The sequence below is a fragment of the Xiphophorus couchianus genome, chromosome 18 (assembly GCF_001444195.1).
Source record: "Xiphophorus couchianus chromosome 18, X_couchianus-1.0, whole genome shotgun sequence".
Classification (NCBI taxonomy): domain Eukaryota; kingdom Metazoa; phylum Chordata; class Actinopteri; order Cyprinodontiformes; family Poeciliidae; genus Xiphophorus; species Xiphophorus couchianus.
The window spans coordinates 23,344,620-23,362,566 of NC_040245.1; the positions used below are offsets into that span (position 1 = coordinate 23,344,620).

Below are 17,947 nucleotides of genomic sequence, written 5' to 3' on the forward strand. Positions count from 1 at the left end.
TGCCTGGATGATGGACAGCTGCGTGGATGAGACTAGCACAGCATGGGATGGATGAAGCCTCCAGAAAAACCCTTTTCTGAGCGAGACACCTCCTGGTGACGCTCGGGTTCAGGACACTCTGGAAAGTGGCATTCACCCAACTACTTTTTAGTTCATTGGAGAACTTTAAAAAGTTCTCCTCCTTATTTCCCATGCCCGCTTGTCCATATCCTGCAGCTTCTGTCCTCCCTACATAGGAGATGTCAGAGCAGACCCTCTCTTCTAAATTGATGTACCCCTCCGGCGAAGAAAAAACCTCAAAAATAATGGTGACCCTACCATTTAGAGAAGTATTTTTGGACAAATTAGCGGCTTCCTTTTCCTCTGGGATACATTCCCCATCCGGGGAACTTGGTATCTCAAAGAAACTTGTAATTTCAGAGAAATATACTCTGGCAAAGCCAGAGAGGGAACCAATGAAGCCAAAGCTTTCGCTGTCAATTCAGCAAAAACTTTGGTTCCGAGGTCAGCTGCAGATAAATCTTCCCTGGCCGGGGTAGATTTTTCTGCAGCTGTACTCTCACGCTCAAGATGTTCTGTCGACTTTGAGCAAACGTCTACAGCCGGGTCAGTTTGCCCAAAGACAGTACCGACGTCCTCAGTACAGAGATCCTCAGCCAAAGGTCTATGGATCTTTGGCTCGAGCCTTTGTGTGCTGGGAGGAGATGGCATCAAACGCCTCGTCTTTATGCATCATGGCACTAAACACCATCGGCTTTTGGGTGGTAGGCGTTGCTATTGACCTGGTTCAGGGATTCCCATCCCTGAACCAGGTAGCACTGACAAAACTTTATGTTTCTTGATTTCAGTGATTTTGGTCAGTTTGATGACTATATTCCACTTATTCCTGGAGCTCTCAAAACACAAGTAGTTCTCCGTAAGATATAGGACTCCGGGACTGATGTACAGTAGTATGTTGGTATTTTCCTGTCTCTGTTGATCAGGCAGCAACGCCAGCTGTTCTCACACACTGGCAGAGGGCGCTCACTCTCCGGAAGGCTGAAATGCTCATGAAAAGCTCCTCTCTTTGTGTTGTAGTATCGGCCTTCTTCTCTGCTGGCACCGAGAAGAGCAGCAAAAAAAAAAAACGCTCCTTCGGGCCCCTGCTGTGGCAACCCGTCTCCTCAGGGTGGTGTTGCTGTGCTCCTTCAGCTGCAGGTCGGTGGGTATGTTGGTCCAGATGGTGTAGAGGGGCATCAAAGTGCTGCCGTAACTTGGGGCAACTTTTAAAGATTAAGTCAATGATGAATAACTTGATACCTGCAGAAACACCTATGATGAAGCCCAGCAGCTGGTAAGGTAACACGCACAAGCAGATAAAGGTCAACCACAGCCCATGTAGAACTTCTGAGTTAACTCTGGCCGGACCCACATGAACAGATTTTTTGTCTTCTCAAGGATGTCGGCCATGTCTCCAAAAAGATTCTGAGCTTTATGACCAACATCGAGAACCAACTGGAACTTCTCAGATACATTCAAGTTTTCTTTTGGAGGTTCCAATGACTCAGACACTTGAGGTATGATGCTCCACTGGATCCCCCAGCTTCTGGAAATTAAGATAATTCAGGGAAAGGCGGCGAATTGTGAGGAACAGGAAGATGGGGATGGTCCAGCCATGCCACGCTGCATACATGTACACAGTGAAGACAATGGCAGTCATGTACACAGAGTACCAGCTGGATAAGGCAGACAGGTTCCTCATGAAGTTTGTCACAGGTCTGAAATCTTTTTTGAGGCGTCTCATGTTTTCAGTCAGCCTCCTGTTTTCACACTCAGGACTTGGACGCTTTTCAGTTTGTTTTCTTTGCACCCGGTCATGCACCACAAACAATATTTCCATTTTATAATCGCTGCGATATTGTAACCTCAAAACAACAAACTCTTCACGACCTGAAAGCTTTACTTCATTACTTGACAGTAATGAGAGTTCTTTTGCATACACAAGCTGATTTCAGGTGGGAAATGTAAATGTTCCTCTGAAGTGCTGACGGACACGTACGGCCAATAAACATAGATGATCTGGAGAGGTGGAGTAGCCACAGACAATGGTGCCATTGAAATCCAAATTATAAATCAAATTTATGTCTCCAGCACCATCGGATTTCAAAGCACGTACTGAACGTTACTTACCTCAACATGCTTTCCACATGAAAGGTTTTGCATATTGGCCACAGTAGCCAAATGAAACCATTATGTGACCTATTGATTCACCTTAGCCCTGCGACAGACTGGCGACCTGTCCAGGGTGTACCCCGCCTCTCGCCCGGAACGTAGCTGGAGATGGGCACCAGCACCTCCCGACCCCATTAGGGACAAGGGTGAACAGAAAATGGATGGATGGATGGATGATTCATCTTACTGCAAGTGGAGATACATGTACATGAATGCATTGTCCCTATTTTTTTTTTTTGTTTTGTTTTTTTGCCCAAAGCGCCCTCTGGTGGATATTTTAAGAAAAAGAAAAATATAAAGGTCACATTTATTTTGATAAAGTATATTTATCATTTGGATTTTAGATGGAGTATTTACAGGTACAGAGATCATTTAATTAATGTGAGACTGAAAGGCTAGTTTCTTAGTAAAAGACTATTTGAGCCTCGGTGGGGTTACAAATCATTGCACCACAGTTCAAAAAACTCTTTACTGCCTCATCAGACATTCTCTGTCCTTAATATGCTGCGGGATGTGTGTAGTCGCTTTTTCCATCAGCAGATATGAATCTGACACATTCAATGTCAAGGCCAGGCAGAACCATGAAAGAGCTGGTCAGTCAGTCATCATGTCGGCACCTTCTCCTCCGGTAGCGTCCGCCAGGCTGAGCTCTTCCATCATCTCCATTAGGGAGATGCGCGGCGCTCCGTCATCGTCGGTGTCGCTCTCTACTGGGATCTTTGAGGCATCTGACGTAGGAAGGAAAAATCGCTCATTTTTAAATAAAATCTAAGTCCTAAAATGAGTGATTTTACAAAAAATTAAGCAGCAGACATCAATTACTGAGCTGCAATCTGACAAAAGTGACATTAAATAGTACTTTACATTCACATGTTGTATGGTAAACTAATTTTAGCTATATTGTATTATTATTAAGGCTGTATTTAATTACTCAAATAGATTTTTTTGAATTTTAACCAAATTACAGTTAATATGATCAAATATAAATGGGATCCATTTGTCTTGGTGTGACTTTTTTTTTTTTTTTGCTGAACTGAAGCCACATTAGGCTCACCTCTGTAGATGTTGACATTTTTCCTCAATGCCTCATCTTCCTCCAGGTCCTCCAGGAAGTCCTGGTATTGTCTAAAGGGAGAAAAGGAAAAAACAAAATCATGGTAAATAACCTTGCGCACACAAGAAAATCAACATTAACAGGCTATTTAGCACGTTTTTGAACTACCCATCAACAAATTAGTCACCTTTTAGCTATCCAAAGTATTTAGATTAGAGGATTAGATTAAATGAAAAATAAACCTGCAGATGAAAGTAATTTAAAAATTGCTCAGAAGCAAACAGACAACAGGCTACCAGCTACGAACATCCTGCTGTGAATCTCAAATAAATTCACCAATTTTAAAAAAAAAAGGTGAATTTTATAAAGCTGCAGGACACAACAGAGAGGAAAAACTGTGATCCCACCTTTCGTCGTCTGTGTCCATGCCTTCCCGGTCTCTGGCCATCTCCTGCAGCTTCCAGTTCCTGCGCTTCACTCTCCTGCTGCGGTCATAACTCTTCTTGATCAGCACCTTTTACAGTCCAAAGGAAAAGTATTCGAATACAGACAATAACATGAGAACAGGATCCTCCGACATCGACAGATTTAGAGGCAGTGTTTTCTTTTGCCACAAGGTGGCAGTGTTTGTAAGAAAAAACCAAAACAAAAAAAGACCCTAAATATCTGGGATTTTAGGGAGTCTTAGATAAAACCTACCACATCAGGAAGATGGTGTGGGTTCATTTTGTTCAGGTACTCATCGTTGATGTTGGAATTGGCAAAATCGTACCTGCAGAAAAATGTTAAAGCTTGTGTCAGACTCAGAAATGAGGTCACCCAGACTCGATTCAGTGCTTCCACTGTGAATCAAGCAAATTTGGGACAAAAAAGTTGCCATCCTTGGCAGATTCTTTATGTAGGAAGAGATCAGAAGTGGAAAAAAAGAGAAATGATGGTATGTAGCAATTACAATTTGGCCCAAATGCACACATCAGATCTCGCCAGCCATCTTGTGACTTGACACCGATCCCAAACACTCACCCCATCACCAGGTCTCCGATGTTAAGCAGATGGCCCAGGAATGTACGGCAGTGATACTGCTGACTCGAATCCATCTCCGAGGTTTTCTGCACCCACACCTCAGCCAGTGTGTGCTGCGACATAAATGTACAGGTTTAATTCATTGGAAGTCAACAACTTTTATTTTCTCACTGTAGGGAGTTTCTGCAGGAATGGCTTTTAAAGCATTCCTGGATTAAAGCATTCCTGGGTTTGCAGGATTTACAACTGCTGCTACAATGTCTAGAATATCTGAAAAAGTCTTTAGAACATTTGCTTCTACTGAGGATCTTTGTAAAGAGAGAAGTTTTCTGAAGCAGCAGCCTAATGCTCCTCCTCTCTAAATCGAGCTAAAGTTGACAATTCAGCTTGTAACAGGATTCTTAAATCTTTAATGGCTGTTTGTGTGTGGACTAAATGTACAGTGAGGCGTTTAATGCCCTTTAGAACATTGCTCCCCTCAAGCACTTTGTAATACATTCCTTGGTTGAGTGACTTGCATCACACTGACCTCACAGACGGCTGCAGCGGACAACACAGTCTCTCTATTCAGGGTTTCTGCAGGTTTCACCAACTAGTATTTAAGTCCAATTTTTCATGTTTAAAATCCACTAAACCTCCGACTTCAGAGTTCATGTCACACCAAGACACAGAATGCAATGAAAATGTCTGTGAGACAAAAAAAAACTCACAAAACACTACATAGGTAATTAAATAATCCACAATAAAATGTAAGAAAAGTGATTAACGTATTTAAGGCTGACTTACTTTTTTTTTTTTAAAAACGAAATTAAGATGACCTTAAGGGCTTAATTTTAAATACATGAATTTAAGCTCTCAAGGATTATTGTTCTTTCAATGAAAACTTGTGAGAAAACAACATTTCTCTTGGCTCTTTTGGAAAACATCAATGAAAGCGCAGCATTCAGGCAGAGGAAAGAAGATGGGAACCTAACTCCAATCACTCCTGTGAGGTTCTGTCAAGTTGGCTCCAGTCCCGCATACAGGTTCAGCGATAATGTAATGGTCTGCTATCGATTTTCCTTCCAAGAGAAGAGCAATGTTCCCCTGCATTGCAAACTGTTCTGCACCAACACACCCCACCCAGAGCCTCACCTTGTTGGACCTCGTGCCAGCTCCAGCGCCCAGCTTCTGGTCTCTGATGACGTCGGCGTCCATTACGATGAACTCCTCCAGTTGCCGGGGGCTACAGAGACTGTTGAAGGGGTTACGCCAGTATGTGTTCCCATCCACTTCTGCAACTGGTGAGACGAGGGTAGACGATATGAGTTTTTTCTTCAAACTACTCCTTTTCATTCACAATTAGTGTGCATGTCATCATGTGACATGCTAATTTTAAATTGTAAAACAATGAAGTAAACAAATAATAAATAGGAAGTCATTCCTATTGACTCAACCAGAATTAATATATTTAACTAAAAAACAAACATAAAACCTAATCTAGGCTGAATGCTCACTTATAGCACATTTGTTTTTCTAGTCATTCCTGAGGATGTGAACACTTTACAGAGTGTGAATTCCATGTTTAACGTTTTTCCATTTGTCTATTCCTTTAAATAAATTCCACAGAATTTTCTAATTTCTCTACGACAAATAAGCTGCTAAAGCAAAAAAAAAAAAAGAAAAACAAGTTAATTAGTGTCCGACTCTGAATCTGCTCCACAGACCCAAGGCTGTGGAGCAGATTCAGTCGACTCAGAAACGTTGCACCACAGCAAACCCGCAGATCTTTGAAGTGCAATTAAAAACATGTGTGCCGTGGCAGGATGTCAGAGGTTTGCTCACATAACAAATAGCTGCACCAACCATGGAGGCACATCCTCACACCGCTTAAATTTGTCAGGAATTTGAAGAAAAACATGGAATTAAAATGGCTCAAACATGAGTGCACAGTGCTAAAAGTGGCCTGTTAGACGACTTTCTGCGTCTTTAATGTTGCTGCGAATGAAGGCAAATGAGTCAGATGAACCAGAGGTCGAGAAGATGCACACAAATACTTACTGTAACCTGTGGCAACTGTTCTCAGACTGTTTGCACAGCTGAAACTGAACAACTGCACAAAATAAATGAAGAAATGTGTGATTTAAAAAAAATTACTTGTTATATTCAGTGGAAAATTTGTAGCACATTTCAGCTTTTAATCTTTTTAAGAAGGTGTCAAACTAGTAAATTCCTTGGCCTAAAAGAGTAAAAGTGAAAAATTATCCTCTATAAAAAGAAAAAAAAATGTGTTAAAGTCTCCCAGGATTGAGGCAGTAGTGCTGAATCAAACAGAAAATGAGGAAATAAAAGGATTAACTTCTACTTATCAGATATTTACTATCAAAGTAACGATAAATACATTTTTAATTGCTGCAATCAAAGCTTTCTTAGTCTGCATATACTGTACATCAACAAACAACATGTTTCTTTATGTAGTTGTGTTTTTAATCAAACCCAGACGTCTTAAACTTATGTTTCCATTTAGCATTAATGTTTGTAACATGGACCTCAAAGAAATCAAGAAATTGGTCGCTGAATATGAACGTCTGACCACAGCATCTCTAGTACTAACTAAACTCAAATTCATCAAAAGGAAAAGAAAAAGAAAGTCATTCTTGCACTGGATACAGCAGGAAACAGGAAACGTTTTCATTTTCTATTAAGCAGAAACAGAAAAACAACGAAAGTAGATTTTTCAGTATCTAAACTGACGATTGCAGGTTTGAGTCAATGAAGAGAAAAATTAGCTGCTTGTTGCATCACAGAGCAGCAAGGTAGTCAGAACATTCAGAACCATCAAAACAAGTGAAAGATAACTTGCATTTAATTTGACATCTCTAATAGCACAGATTCCTTATTCCTTAATGAATGTAGAGGTAATAAAAGCCAAATACTTTGCTGAGCTTCCACAAAGTAGGTGAGAGCAGATGACTCAACTCTTCATTCGTTTAGTAAAACACCAGTTAGTGCAGTGGTTCCCAAAGATTTTCTGGATTGGATTACAATAAAATCCCCCCCCCCCCCCCAAAAAAAATCAACTGGGCACACACATCGTTCAACCAGACATAAACCTATACACATATTTTGTTTTCAAACGCCACTGAAGTTTATTTCACACTTCAGGTTGCAACAAAACAAACTATAAAGCATCTTTACAATGAAACACTTTTGTGTAACTGTTTTTTTTTTTTGTTTTTTTTTCATTCATCTATACTGCTTCCTGTGCCCCCCTGCAATGGCACTGCACCCCCCCGCCCTTAGGGGGCGCGCGCCCCACACTTTGGGAACCACTGAGTGAGTGTAACTGTGTGAAACTGAAACAGAAATGTTCTTTGATAAATGAGGCCCGGTGTGTTGGAGCCAAAGTATTCAAACACTGGAGCAGATTTGGGTGCAGAGATGATTGTGGAATGAGTTCCAGTTGTGATTTAAGAAACGCACACAGGCCAAAACCTGTGCACAAAATCTGCAGACTGGAAACATCAATCACTTACATACTGTACCCCTATGAATTTACCATCTCAGTGCCAGGGGAATTTGTCACATTTGGATGAAAGAAGGAGGATAGAAAACATCTCACTTGGATTTTAAAGGTCATAGCATTATAGAGTACGGAAAGACTACAATAAACAAAACCTGATATGTAGTTTCTCACACATTAAATTTCTGCAAACTTGCCAAGTAAAAGGTTTTAGCAGTCACATATTAGATGAGTATTTCTCTGACGCAGCTCGACTTTTTCTCTCCACACCGACATCAACTAGCGTAGGATCTCACAATTTGAGATCCAAGCAAATATAATTTGAGATCTGTGTGAAAACGACTGTCTACCCATTTAATTCTCTGCCATAAGCACATTTGATGCTAAATCAGATACTAAGAAGTAGTCAAAATGGCTGTCACTTTAGCGTCATTTTAGTCAGTTAAGAGGACTGCTACACTACAAAAACACCAAATCTTACCAAGTATTTTTGGTCTAGAAAAATACTAGTTCCTTTGTCAGAGTATTTCACTTATAAGACGTTTTTCCAAAGTTATAATTGAAATAATCTGCCAATGGAACAAGTACTTTTCCATCAATATTAAGGCATTAAAGACTTTAAATAAGTTCCTACATATTGCTGAAAAATTACTTGTAAGTTAGTTTTGTCTCATTTCAAGTGTACTGAGATCTTTGCGCTAGAAACTAGATTTTGTGTTTTTGCAGTCTAGGCAGAAACTGCAACCTAGTTGAGTCACAAATTCAATGTAAACTAATTAGTACATCCACAGGAGTGCCTACATTTAACTTAAATGTTGTGAATTAACCTAACAGAAGCGTGGAAAGCTACGGCCTCTTCACCTGGACTTTACCAAACTGCTTAATGGCACAGCAGTCATAGTTGGTGTTAAAACTCACTCTGCAGGGTCCGGGGGTCGATGAGGTGGATGGTGCTGGTGACCCGGATGCACACACAGACCTGACCCATGTTCCCCAGGCTCTGCGCCAGCCGTGGTGGGAGACAAACCACGTTGTCCTGACAACCACACAAACAGAACAAGGTGGGATCAAACCGAGTCTTTCAGGTAGTGAGTCATTGAAAATAAAATAATCTGATAACCAAACATTTAGTTTCAGTTTTTAAATCAATTCAGGCTTTATTTTCCACATGTTTTATTTTATTTTTTTGAGCAACTGTTTTAATAAACATTTCTGACCGGGTTTGGGGTTCTAGCAACATGTGAGAATACTTTAACTTTTAGCTTTTATTTCTAACGTATTTATGAGAGATGCGTTTAGCTAATGGCTAATTTGCTTCTTGATTGAGCAATCAGAAAATCTAAAAACTGATTTATTTTGTTCAAATCCATGAAAAGTAGGCATGGTCGATATGGATTTAGAATTTTATGGCATTATAGTAATAATAATAAAATTATGGTAAAAAAGATTCTCATTTAAAACATGCTCCTTTGGGACACACTTAGAGTGTAATCTGTATCACTAAACTGCATACAGAAACTCCATTTAATCATATATTTGTTAATTTGCTGATATTTATTGATGCTCTGGTGGAACAGAGAGTAAAAATAAAATTTTTGTTAATACTGCCAGTCTTGTTTTTTTCCCCCATTTAACATAATTTGAAATTCATTGACATGACAATAGTTCAAAATTCTTATCGAGATAAGAAGCTGTTCACAATAAACAATATGATAAATGGCCACCTCTAGTGAAAAGTATCAACAATGTTGAAAAGACAAAAGAACTATTCATTGCAGAAGTGGTCACTTAAAGTAAAAGAATCAAAGTTTGATATTTTCAGTATCAGCTTCACTTATTGACTAGAAATTTGTTTTTGGCTCAAAGTTTAAACCCAGAAACTAGAAATAAACAAATCTCTGATTGGTGCATCTCCAAAACTAACAGTAAAGGTAAAAAGAAAGCAACTCCAGTCTGTTCATTCATATATTTACATCCAATCTAAAATGAAAAGCCAGAAATATAGCAATAGATCTGTAGCATACCTTGCAGACAGGAACGATTTCCATGGAGAAGGTGCTTTTATAGTTGTATGTGTTTGAATGAATGTCATGAGAGATGAGGCGCTGGGATGCTTTGGACCTGGAAGAAACATGTGGGAAATAATGGGTTTCAAGTTCTACAGAAATTACTTTTACAAGTTAGATACTCAAACACTAAATTAGCCTACTTTTGTAAAAATGTTGATGTACAGAAACTATTGATTTAAGCAAGTAATAATTCCAGCCAGTGCTTTTATCTAACCAATTTTACATTTTTATCATCTTATAAATCAGTTTACGACAATTCCTGAGCGTAATCTCATCACTGAAGGTTTCCTTCTCCTTCTGAGCCCAGAGAGAAGCAATGCTCACCTGCAGGGTACGGTGCACTGCAAGAAGTCCACCATCTTCTGTGCGTGCTGCTTGGAGCCATAGTAGAAATCAATGCCCTCTGCGAGAGAAGACGAACACCATCAAACAAGCTCCACCAGCAAATTAATCACAGGTGCTTCACCGGTCATCACTGCTGCGGGGCACGTATGCATGCAAGCACGCACGCACACACACAGACGCACACACACCGACGCACACACGAGGGAAAGCTGAGGAAAATATGGCAGCCAGATGTTTTAACCTTCATAAAGCTTTCAAGTCCTGCCACGACACAGACATGATTTAGATTACACTTTAGAGCCAAATTCCACTTTTTCATCCTGTCCAAGAGTGCAAAAAAAAAAAAGCTGCTGCTGAGCTGTCACAGCGTGTGCATGCCTGGAGTAGCTCTTAGCATATCTAAAAAGGGCGAGACGCGAGCTTGCATTGCTAGAAGCTGGTTTGAAGTGCCGGCTCTGATTGCAGTGCTCTGATTAGATGCACAACGCGTGCCGCCATGAGGCCCTCCTGAGGCCAGCTGTGGCAAGCGATTGGCGCCAGCGATAGGCATGCGCGGCTTGCGCTCTGGTACAGGAAGCGCTAATTAACACCTGACATATCATCATGCTCCGCGCCAACTCGCAGGCAAGTTCCCCACTGTTCAGTCCAAGTTTGGATTAAAGGCCCAGATGAGAACACTAACCACTCCTCCAGGGGAGTAAAATCTGAAAACATGAGAACAAAAAAAAACAAAAAAAAAAAAACAAACAAAACAAACCTACCATGAATTTCTTTGATGTTTAAGGCATTCTGGTGGAGTTTATGCTTCAGGATCAGCTGCTCCAAGTAGTAGAAAGTCTTTTTATGCACAGTCTGAAAGAAAAGACAAATTCATGTGAATACAGTGAAACAATAAACACTATATTAATTTACAGCATGTTGAAACAAACCTCACAGATTATTTATCAAGTCAAAACAAAGCGTTCATATTTTTTATTTTCATTTCAAGCTCATTTTTATCTCTATTTTTTTTAACATATTCTGGCATTTTTCATTTATTGCTTTAGCTTATATTTATTGTCTCCAAATGAGAACATATTCTGATTCAGCAGAATAAAAAAATGATGTTTTGTCAGCTACCGAGGCAAACACCTTCCCATAGTCAGGTGTGTGTTGCATTGTGGGACGCTGTAAACAAACTAATAAAACAAAGGCAGCACATCCGTTCATACAGCTCTAATCAACTTCCAAGTTGTGTTCTCAAAATCTATTTGGCACATTTACCAAATAATTTTGTCTGAAATAGTTTCTGAAAAAGCACCAACAGGACGACATTCCTTGTGCTTTTGACTAGCTTGGAATAGCATTTGCTTCCAGTATTTGAATTTGGTTGTCAGTCCTCAGAAACATGTAAAAATACCGAACACTCTTGCTTGTTGTGTATTTGCATTTAATTTCGTCTGTTATTGATTCAGACCGAAGAATCGGAACTACAAGTGTGAAAAACGTGCTTAGGCTTGTCAGTACACGACTGTGTTTTATTACGCTAAAAACAGATTCATCGAATCATTTTATTATCTTTAATGCCTTTATTTTCTGTTAAAAATTACAGAAAATATTAGTGTCAATGTTTTAATGTGGCATACGGCACATCAAAATGCCTGATCGAGGAGTTTCCATAGGAGGGGGAAAAAAAAAAAAAAAGAGGTCTAATTACCTTTTTGATTTTCAACTTCGATTGCATTAATTTCTGGATTCTCTGCCAATAACTCAAAAAAAAAACAAAATAATCGAAGAATCATTTTTAGCATTTGCAGCTCTAATGCTGGTAAAGAAAATGTTGCCAACTCATGAACCTGATGACAACGCAGCTCTGATTTTCAAAGAAATTACGAAAATTAGAGCTGCATTTGAAAAAATGGATCCTAAAATTAGGAGGAGGCCGGTGTTTGCTGCACAGCTCCTCAGTAGCTTACAATATATATCCAAAGGAAGACTTGTTGTATTTAATCTATTTTACTCTCTCTCCAAGAGAAACTCAAAGTGTCCATTTCGGGGTCTGACCTCTTTTCTCTGTATGTGCTGTGAATCGGAAACATGATCACAAGGTACCATATTTGTCTTTCATTTCTACACTGATGCCATCCAGATGTGCAATCTCACTCCCTCTGCTTTATTAGCAAGACGCCACAGATTGTGTAAAAAGTTCTCACATAAACTGACCTCATTAGTTTCTGAAATAATTTTCATATCAACAGAAATTTTCTCTACAGCTACCTGAAACCAGAGGCGTTCCAGCTGCTGTCAGACATCTTGTTTTTCACATGTCAATTTTATTTGTTGCTGCATGTTTTAATTTCTTTTTCATGCTGCTGATCGCTACTTTTTATTTGTTGCAGATTTTTTTAAATTTTTGTATACAAGTTATTTTTCAGCAATGAGAACTAAAATTGATTGTGTTTTCAGTGTGTGATGTGGCAAATGAACTATTTAGTTACAAATTAATGAAAAATTAACTTGTCCTAAATTCTGATTTTTTCCCCCCCCTAACTAACGGAATACATTCTAAGTCTGGAAATTTAAGCTTTTTTTTGTTGTTTTACACCCAAATTTGTTTTTATACAGACTTGAAAGACAATTAAATTAAGATTCAAGAGTTTTCTAAACAACATAGGAATTTTATGAAACAAGTGAGATGGATAAGAAATCCTGCAACCAGAAGGAGACAAGAAACTTAGCGCCTCATCTAGACTACCCGACTTTGTGTTTTTCACCAAATGGGATAGATTAGCCCTGCTAGGAGCAGGAAGTTTGTTTACACTCATAAATATCTTAAATGCAGCTAACATGTTCCGTTACATGCGCCTCCCTGCAACCAAACACTTATTTTGCCTTTTCTATGCAAAAGCCTTGTATTTTCATAAGTACCTAATTAAAACAGTAAGAGATTAAAAGTCAACTAAAGGATCACAGGTAGATATTATGCAGTGTGTCAGTATATATGATTTTTTACATCAAAGTAAGTTTTCTGAACCCAGACTAATTCGCAAATCTAACCCTAGGTTTTAACTAGAAAGATTCATGCGTCAGGAGTTAAAATCATACAATAAATATCATCAGATCAGCAGAAGAGCGACACAAACCTTCTGCCTCACTTGAACCACTGCCTTCCAGAAGTCCTTGGCCTCCACACGGTGGCAGTCGTCGCACATCTGGTACTGGATGACAAACTCCACCACGAACACCTGCTGCAGTATCGCCCCATTCATCACCTGCAGCGACAAAAACAGCCATTAGTCACTGCATATGCACCGGATGCATTAACGACACACACCGAGTACATTTAATTATTGAAACTCACTTGTTAACCAAGCAGTTTGAAAATTAAACCAGTGATTATTTTATGATTAACTTCAAACTGGAGCCAAAAGCGAGGCTCACAATCAGCACAAAAGAGCTGGCACTGAGAGGTCCAGCAGCTCAAGTTCTGCCTAAAGGTCAAGTGGATGTGATAACAGCCACATGTAAAACCGGCTCCCCTCAAACAAATAGATCTGTTGCTCTGCTGTAATTAAGATATCAAATAGATTTATCTATAATTTAACACACACTGTTAGCTAAAAGGCAGGGAAATCTATACATTTGCACTCTACTGCTAATTACCATTTAAAAGAAACGAGCCACGATTCAGATTTAATCTCTACAAATGTCACCGTCCACACTTGTCCCGTCCTTTCTGTCCTCCTACCTCTTTCTGGATGGTCAGTTTCATCTTAATCCTCTTGGAGTGGGGCTCCGTCCACAGGAAGCCGGCATCGATAAGCCGCACCTGGAAAATTATGGAGGAGGAGGAAATGTCAAACTAAACTGGGCATCCATCGGCTCTAAAATTCAGACAACGAAGGTAATCAGGAGTCAAGAATACCTCGTTGAACAAAAGCACTAATAGGGAGGCTGCAGATGCTAGCTTCTGCAGTAGTGCTAAGACAGTTTCCACTGTGTATATCAATGCATCATAAGTTACAGTACAGACCAAAAGTTTGGACACACCTTTTAATTCAATGAGTTTCCTTTATTTTCATGACTATTGACATTGTAGATTCACACTGAAGGCATCAAAACTATGAATAACACATGTGGAAATATGCACTAAACAAAAAAGTGTAAAACAACTGAAAATACCCCTTATATTCTAGTTTCTTCAAAGTAGCAACCTTTTGCTGTGATTACTGCTTTGCACACACTCTGCATTTTCTTGATGAGCTTCAAGAGGTCGTCACCTGAAATGGTTTTCACTTCATAGGTCAACCTGCCCTGTCAGGTTAATAAGTGGGATTTCTTGCCTTATAAATAGTCATGAAAATAAAGAAAACCCATTGAATTAGAAAGGTGTGTCCAAACATTTGGTCTGTACTGTACATATGGTCCACTTAACTTCTGAAAGCAACTGGTTGCCTATGTTGTATTTGTATGGATCCAAGTGAAATGGTCTAAATACAAATGGTCACTTATATTGTATATAAATGCATGACACACAGTTTAGATCATTATTTGTACAAAACTTTGAACACTAGTGGTTTTTTATAGTAATAACATATCTGCAACCTTCATTTAAAAATAGCTATATACAATATACAAGAGTATGGTGAAAAAGACAACATGAATCCTATTAAACAATAGAATCAAACTAAATGATAGTATTGAAAAATACATCCAGATATTACCAGGAAACATTTTAAAGATTAATTTCACAACAAAATCACTCTATTATTTTTAAGAATACAATAGTTCCTTATTATTGCTGCACAGGGGAAAATCACAATAACAAAATACAACTTCATTGAATATAAAAATATCTATTAACAACTGTATATTAATGAAGTATATTAAAGCAGAAGAAATTAAAAAATTAAAACAAAGGCAAGTCTATTATGATCAAAAAGCCAAACTGAATTAATCATTTCCTTCCTCTTTACTATTATGCACAACTTTGTGATGCTTCATCACACAAATTATCAGTAAAATACATCAAAGTTTGAGGTTGTTAGGCAACTAAAAGTAAAATAGTTCAAGAGGTAGTTTTGCAAGGAAGTGCGTCTATTAACAAAAAAGCAAACGCGCAAGATTATAAGTGTTAGAGCAAGCACTTTTGAAAGCACAGTCATTCACATGCTAAAAGCAATTCTGCATTGAAATCCCTTCTTTTAGAATTTATAAGGCATTTCATTCTTAGCAACACAAGCCTCGGACTAAAACCGTGACTCTCTTGCACTTTAAGTCTTTTAAATTGTAGAAAGATAATAATCCGCCCTACCTTGGTCATTGAGCTCTTAAGTTTTTTCAAACAAAGAGCGAGAAGCTCCCTCGACTCCAGAGCGCACTGCATCCAGGTGGCGGGAGGCTGCAGGTACCTGATTTACAGGAAACAAGCGGGATTTCTAAATCATTACAGAAACAACGATTTGCTATCTTGCGCTGTAAAACGGACAGCTGCTTTGGGGTTCTGAACAAATGTAGAAAACGAACCGTTCACATTGCTTGCAGAAGTGAACCGTGACTTGCTTGGGGATTCCCTCGGAGATGTCGACCTGAGTGCGCAGGCAGGCCACGCACATGTTGGCAGGGTTGGGAGGAATGGGGACACCACAGGTACAGCACAGGCTGCGCAGGAGAAAACAAACTTTAAAAGAGCCGGAGACCTCCCGTTTCTGCCCCTCTGGTGACTTTGTAGTCATGTTTGTCATGATGCAAAATTCGTCCTGAAGGCACGATTTTGAGTTAATTTTACAGATTTTTTAAAATTCATTTTTAACACCTTAAAATTTTCTCCAGCCACACTACCTCACCAGATATTTAGCTTGGCTGTTAACCCAATATGTAGTGTCAACTTTATTTTGATTTCACAATTACTCTGATAGTTATACTTGTATTTATTTTTTTGCATTTTACTTTATATACTGCTTAATCTAATTTGTATGCTTACTTTGATCAGTGCTGCTTTTAAAAGTAGGTTATAAGATACAGCTGCATAGTTAATCACACATGCCGTTGTTGACATATATTTAGAACGTCTCCTATGCATCTCTTCTGAGATTTCCTGTTTGAAACGACACATTGCACAGAGTGTAAAAGAGAAAAGAAGGTCCTGAAATAGACCCAGTAGTTACATTTCTCTTTAAATAAAAACAAGTAGGCCTCCCTGAAGCCAGCTGGGAAAGTCAAAGCTGGTAAAGTTTGATACCATATATGACTGTGTGTAAGCACGATGTAATTATTATTTTATTATCAATTCTGACAGGTTGAGTTTCATTAAACCATACTGTGAATACAGTATCCATTTGTGAAAATGTTCCTTCAGTGTTAAAACACAAAAAAATAAGAACTAAGAAATATTGTAATTGGCTCATACCGTTCACAACACAACAAACAGAAAATCCTGACTTGAACACTAGAATGCTCAACTCAGGCTTGCAACTGCAAAATAAATTATGTATTAATGGCAATGACCATACGCTTAGTTAATCATTGTAGTTTGGTCCCATTTCGTTCTGTGGATGAGAAATGGCGGTGTAGATTATGACCAGCAGCTCTTGTGGCGAGCTGAACTTTTTGTGTTTCTCTCTATTGTAGTTCTCCAACAGAAGTAGCACAAGAAGTATTTATGAGGGAAGTGACAGATTACTAATCGAAAATCCCTTTAAATTCCGATTTCATGTTTAAAGTTTGAATAGAAATGTGTCCGTTACATTTAAATGAAATGGTTTGTTAGGTAATAATTGTGTCACCATTGATTTTTGTGAATAGCAATCATGAGAGAACAAAGGATGTTTGTCGTACCAAAATACATGTAACCAACTCAGATGGATTCCACTTGTTTAACTCACATGTTCCCCTGACTGCTGGCAGCTGGAGCCTGCATGTACTCCATCTCTCAGGTCGACAAATCACAGAAGACCCTCCTGATTTCTATTGACAGAAACATGACAGACGCATTTGGTCAACTAAAGTACACTTTCCTAGAGACATTTAAGCTTTAATACACTACGATAGCTCATACCGTTTTTATAAACTGTTTTTTTTTTTTATAAGTATGTACAATCGAACATGTAAAATTTGCTGAGACTAAACACAAAGCCGAGCACTTAAAACCTGCTAACACCGCTGATGTTCTGGGTTTTAGTAGCACACTTTTAGCATTGAAGGCTACCCTGCTCGGCTGCCGAGTAATTCTAAAGGAAAACAACTAAAGAATAAACTGAAACAAACGGGGAAATATTTTTTCTCCTTCCAAATGGTCTAACCGAGTGCTGACAAGAAACAACAATGTCTGAAACAACAATAAATCCCGACATACCCTCAGTAGGAGCACTCCACGTTTTCACAACCGAGGACCGACGTGGGAAGCGTCACAAAGGACCCCTAGAGAAGCTTCTGCTGCCTTCGTTTTGCCTGAATAAATTTACTGCTAACATAAGCATTAAAGCGCCAATATGTCCAAGTGATAAAAAAAATAACTTTGTTAAAATCGTTAAAATACGTTCTTATTTTTATTTATTTATATGGAGGAATTTATATAATATATTAATATATTACATTTATGTCACAAATATAATTGAATTCATATCACAGAAAGTGATATAAATTATAGTTGAGAATTGTATATGTTTTCAGGCAAATAACAGGCTGTTTTACTCAATCATTGGCTAAAATTTAGTAATAAAAAATATTAATAAAAGTGAACGCTGTTGTTTTGTTGGACCTAGT

At 38.7% G+C, this 17,947-nt stretch overlaps 1 protein-coding gene and 1 pseudogene across 1 annotated transcript; both read right to left on the reverse strand.

Annotated features, from left to right (window-relative positions):
* Positions 1 to 664: 664 nt before the first annotated feature.
* Positions 665 to 2,180, reverse strand: LOC114162021 (GRAM domain-containing protein 4 pseudogene; annotated as a pseudogene).
* Positions 2,181 to 2,506: 326 nt separating this feature from the next.
* On the reverse strand, positions 2,507 to 17,675 carry nmd3 (NMD3 ribosome export adaptor). Its single transcript, XM_027999615.1, has 16 exons — positions 17,538 to 17,675; positions 17,068 to 17,149; positions 15,710 to 15,844; positions 15,498 to 15,594; positions 13,932 to 14,012; positions 13,327 to 13,455; positions 10,966 to 11,056; positions 10,184 to 10,262; positions 9,815 to 9,911; positions 8,709 to 8,826; positions 5,423 to 5,568; positions 4,289 to 4,401; positions 3,965 to 4,037; positions 3,673 to 3,779; positions 3,266 to 3,336; positions 2,507 to 2,939 (listed from the first exon to the last, which is right to left on the reverse strand). The coding sequence occupies exons 2-16, from the start codon at positions 17,109 to 17,111 to the stop codon at positions 2,806 to 2,808; spliced, it is 1,515 nt and encodes a 504-aa protein (XP_027855416.1). The 5' UTR covers positions 17,112 to 17,149; positions 17,538 to 17,675; the 3' UTR covers positions 2,507 to 2,805.
* Positions 17,676 to 17,947: the final 272 nt, after the last annotated feature.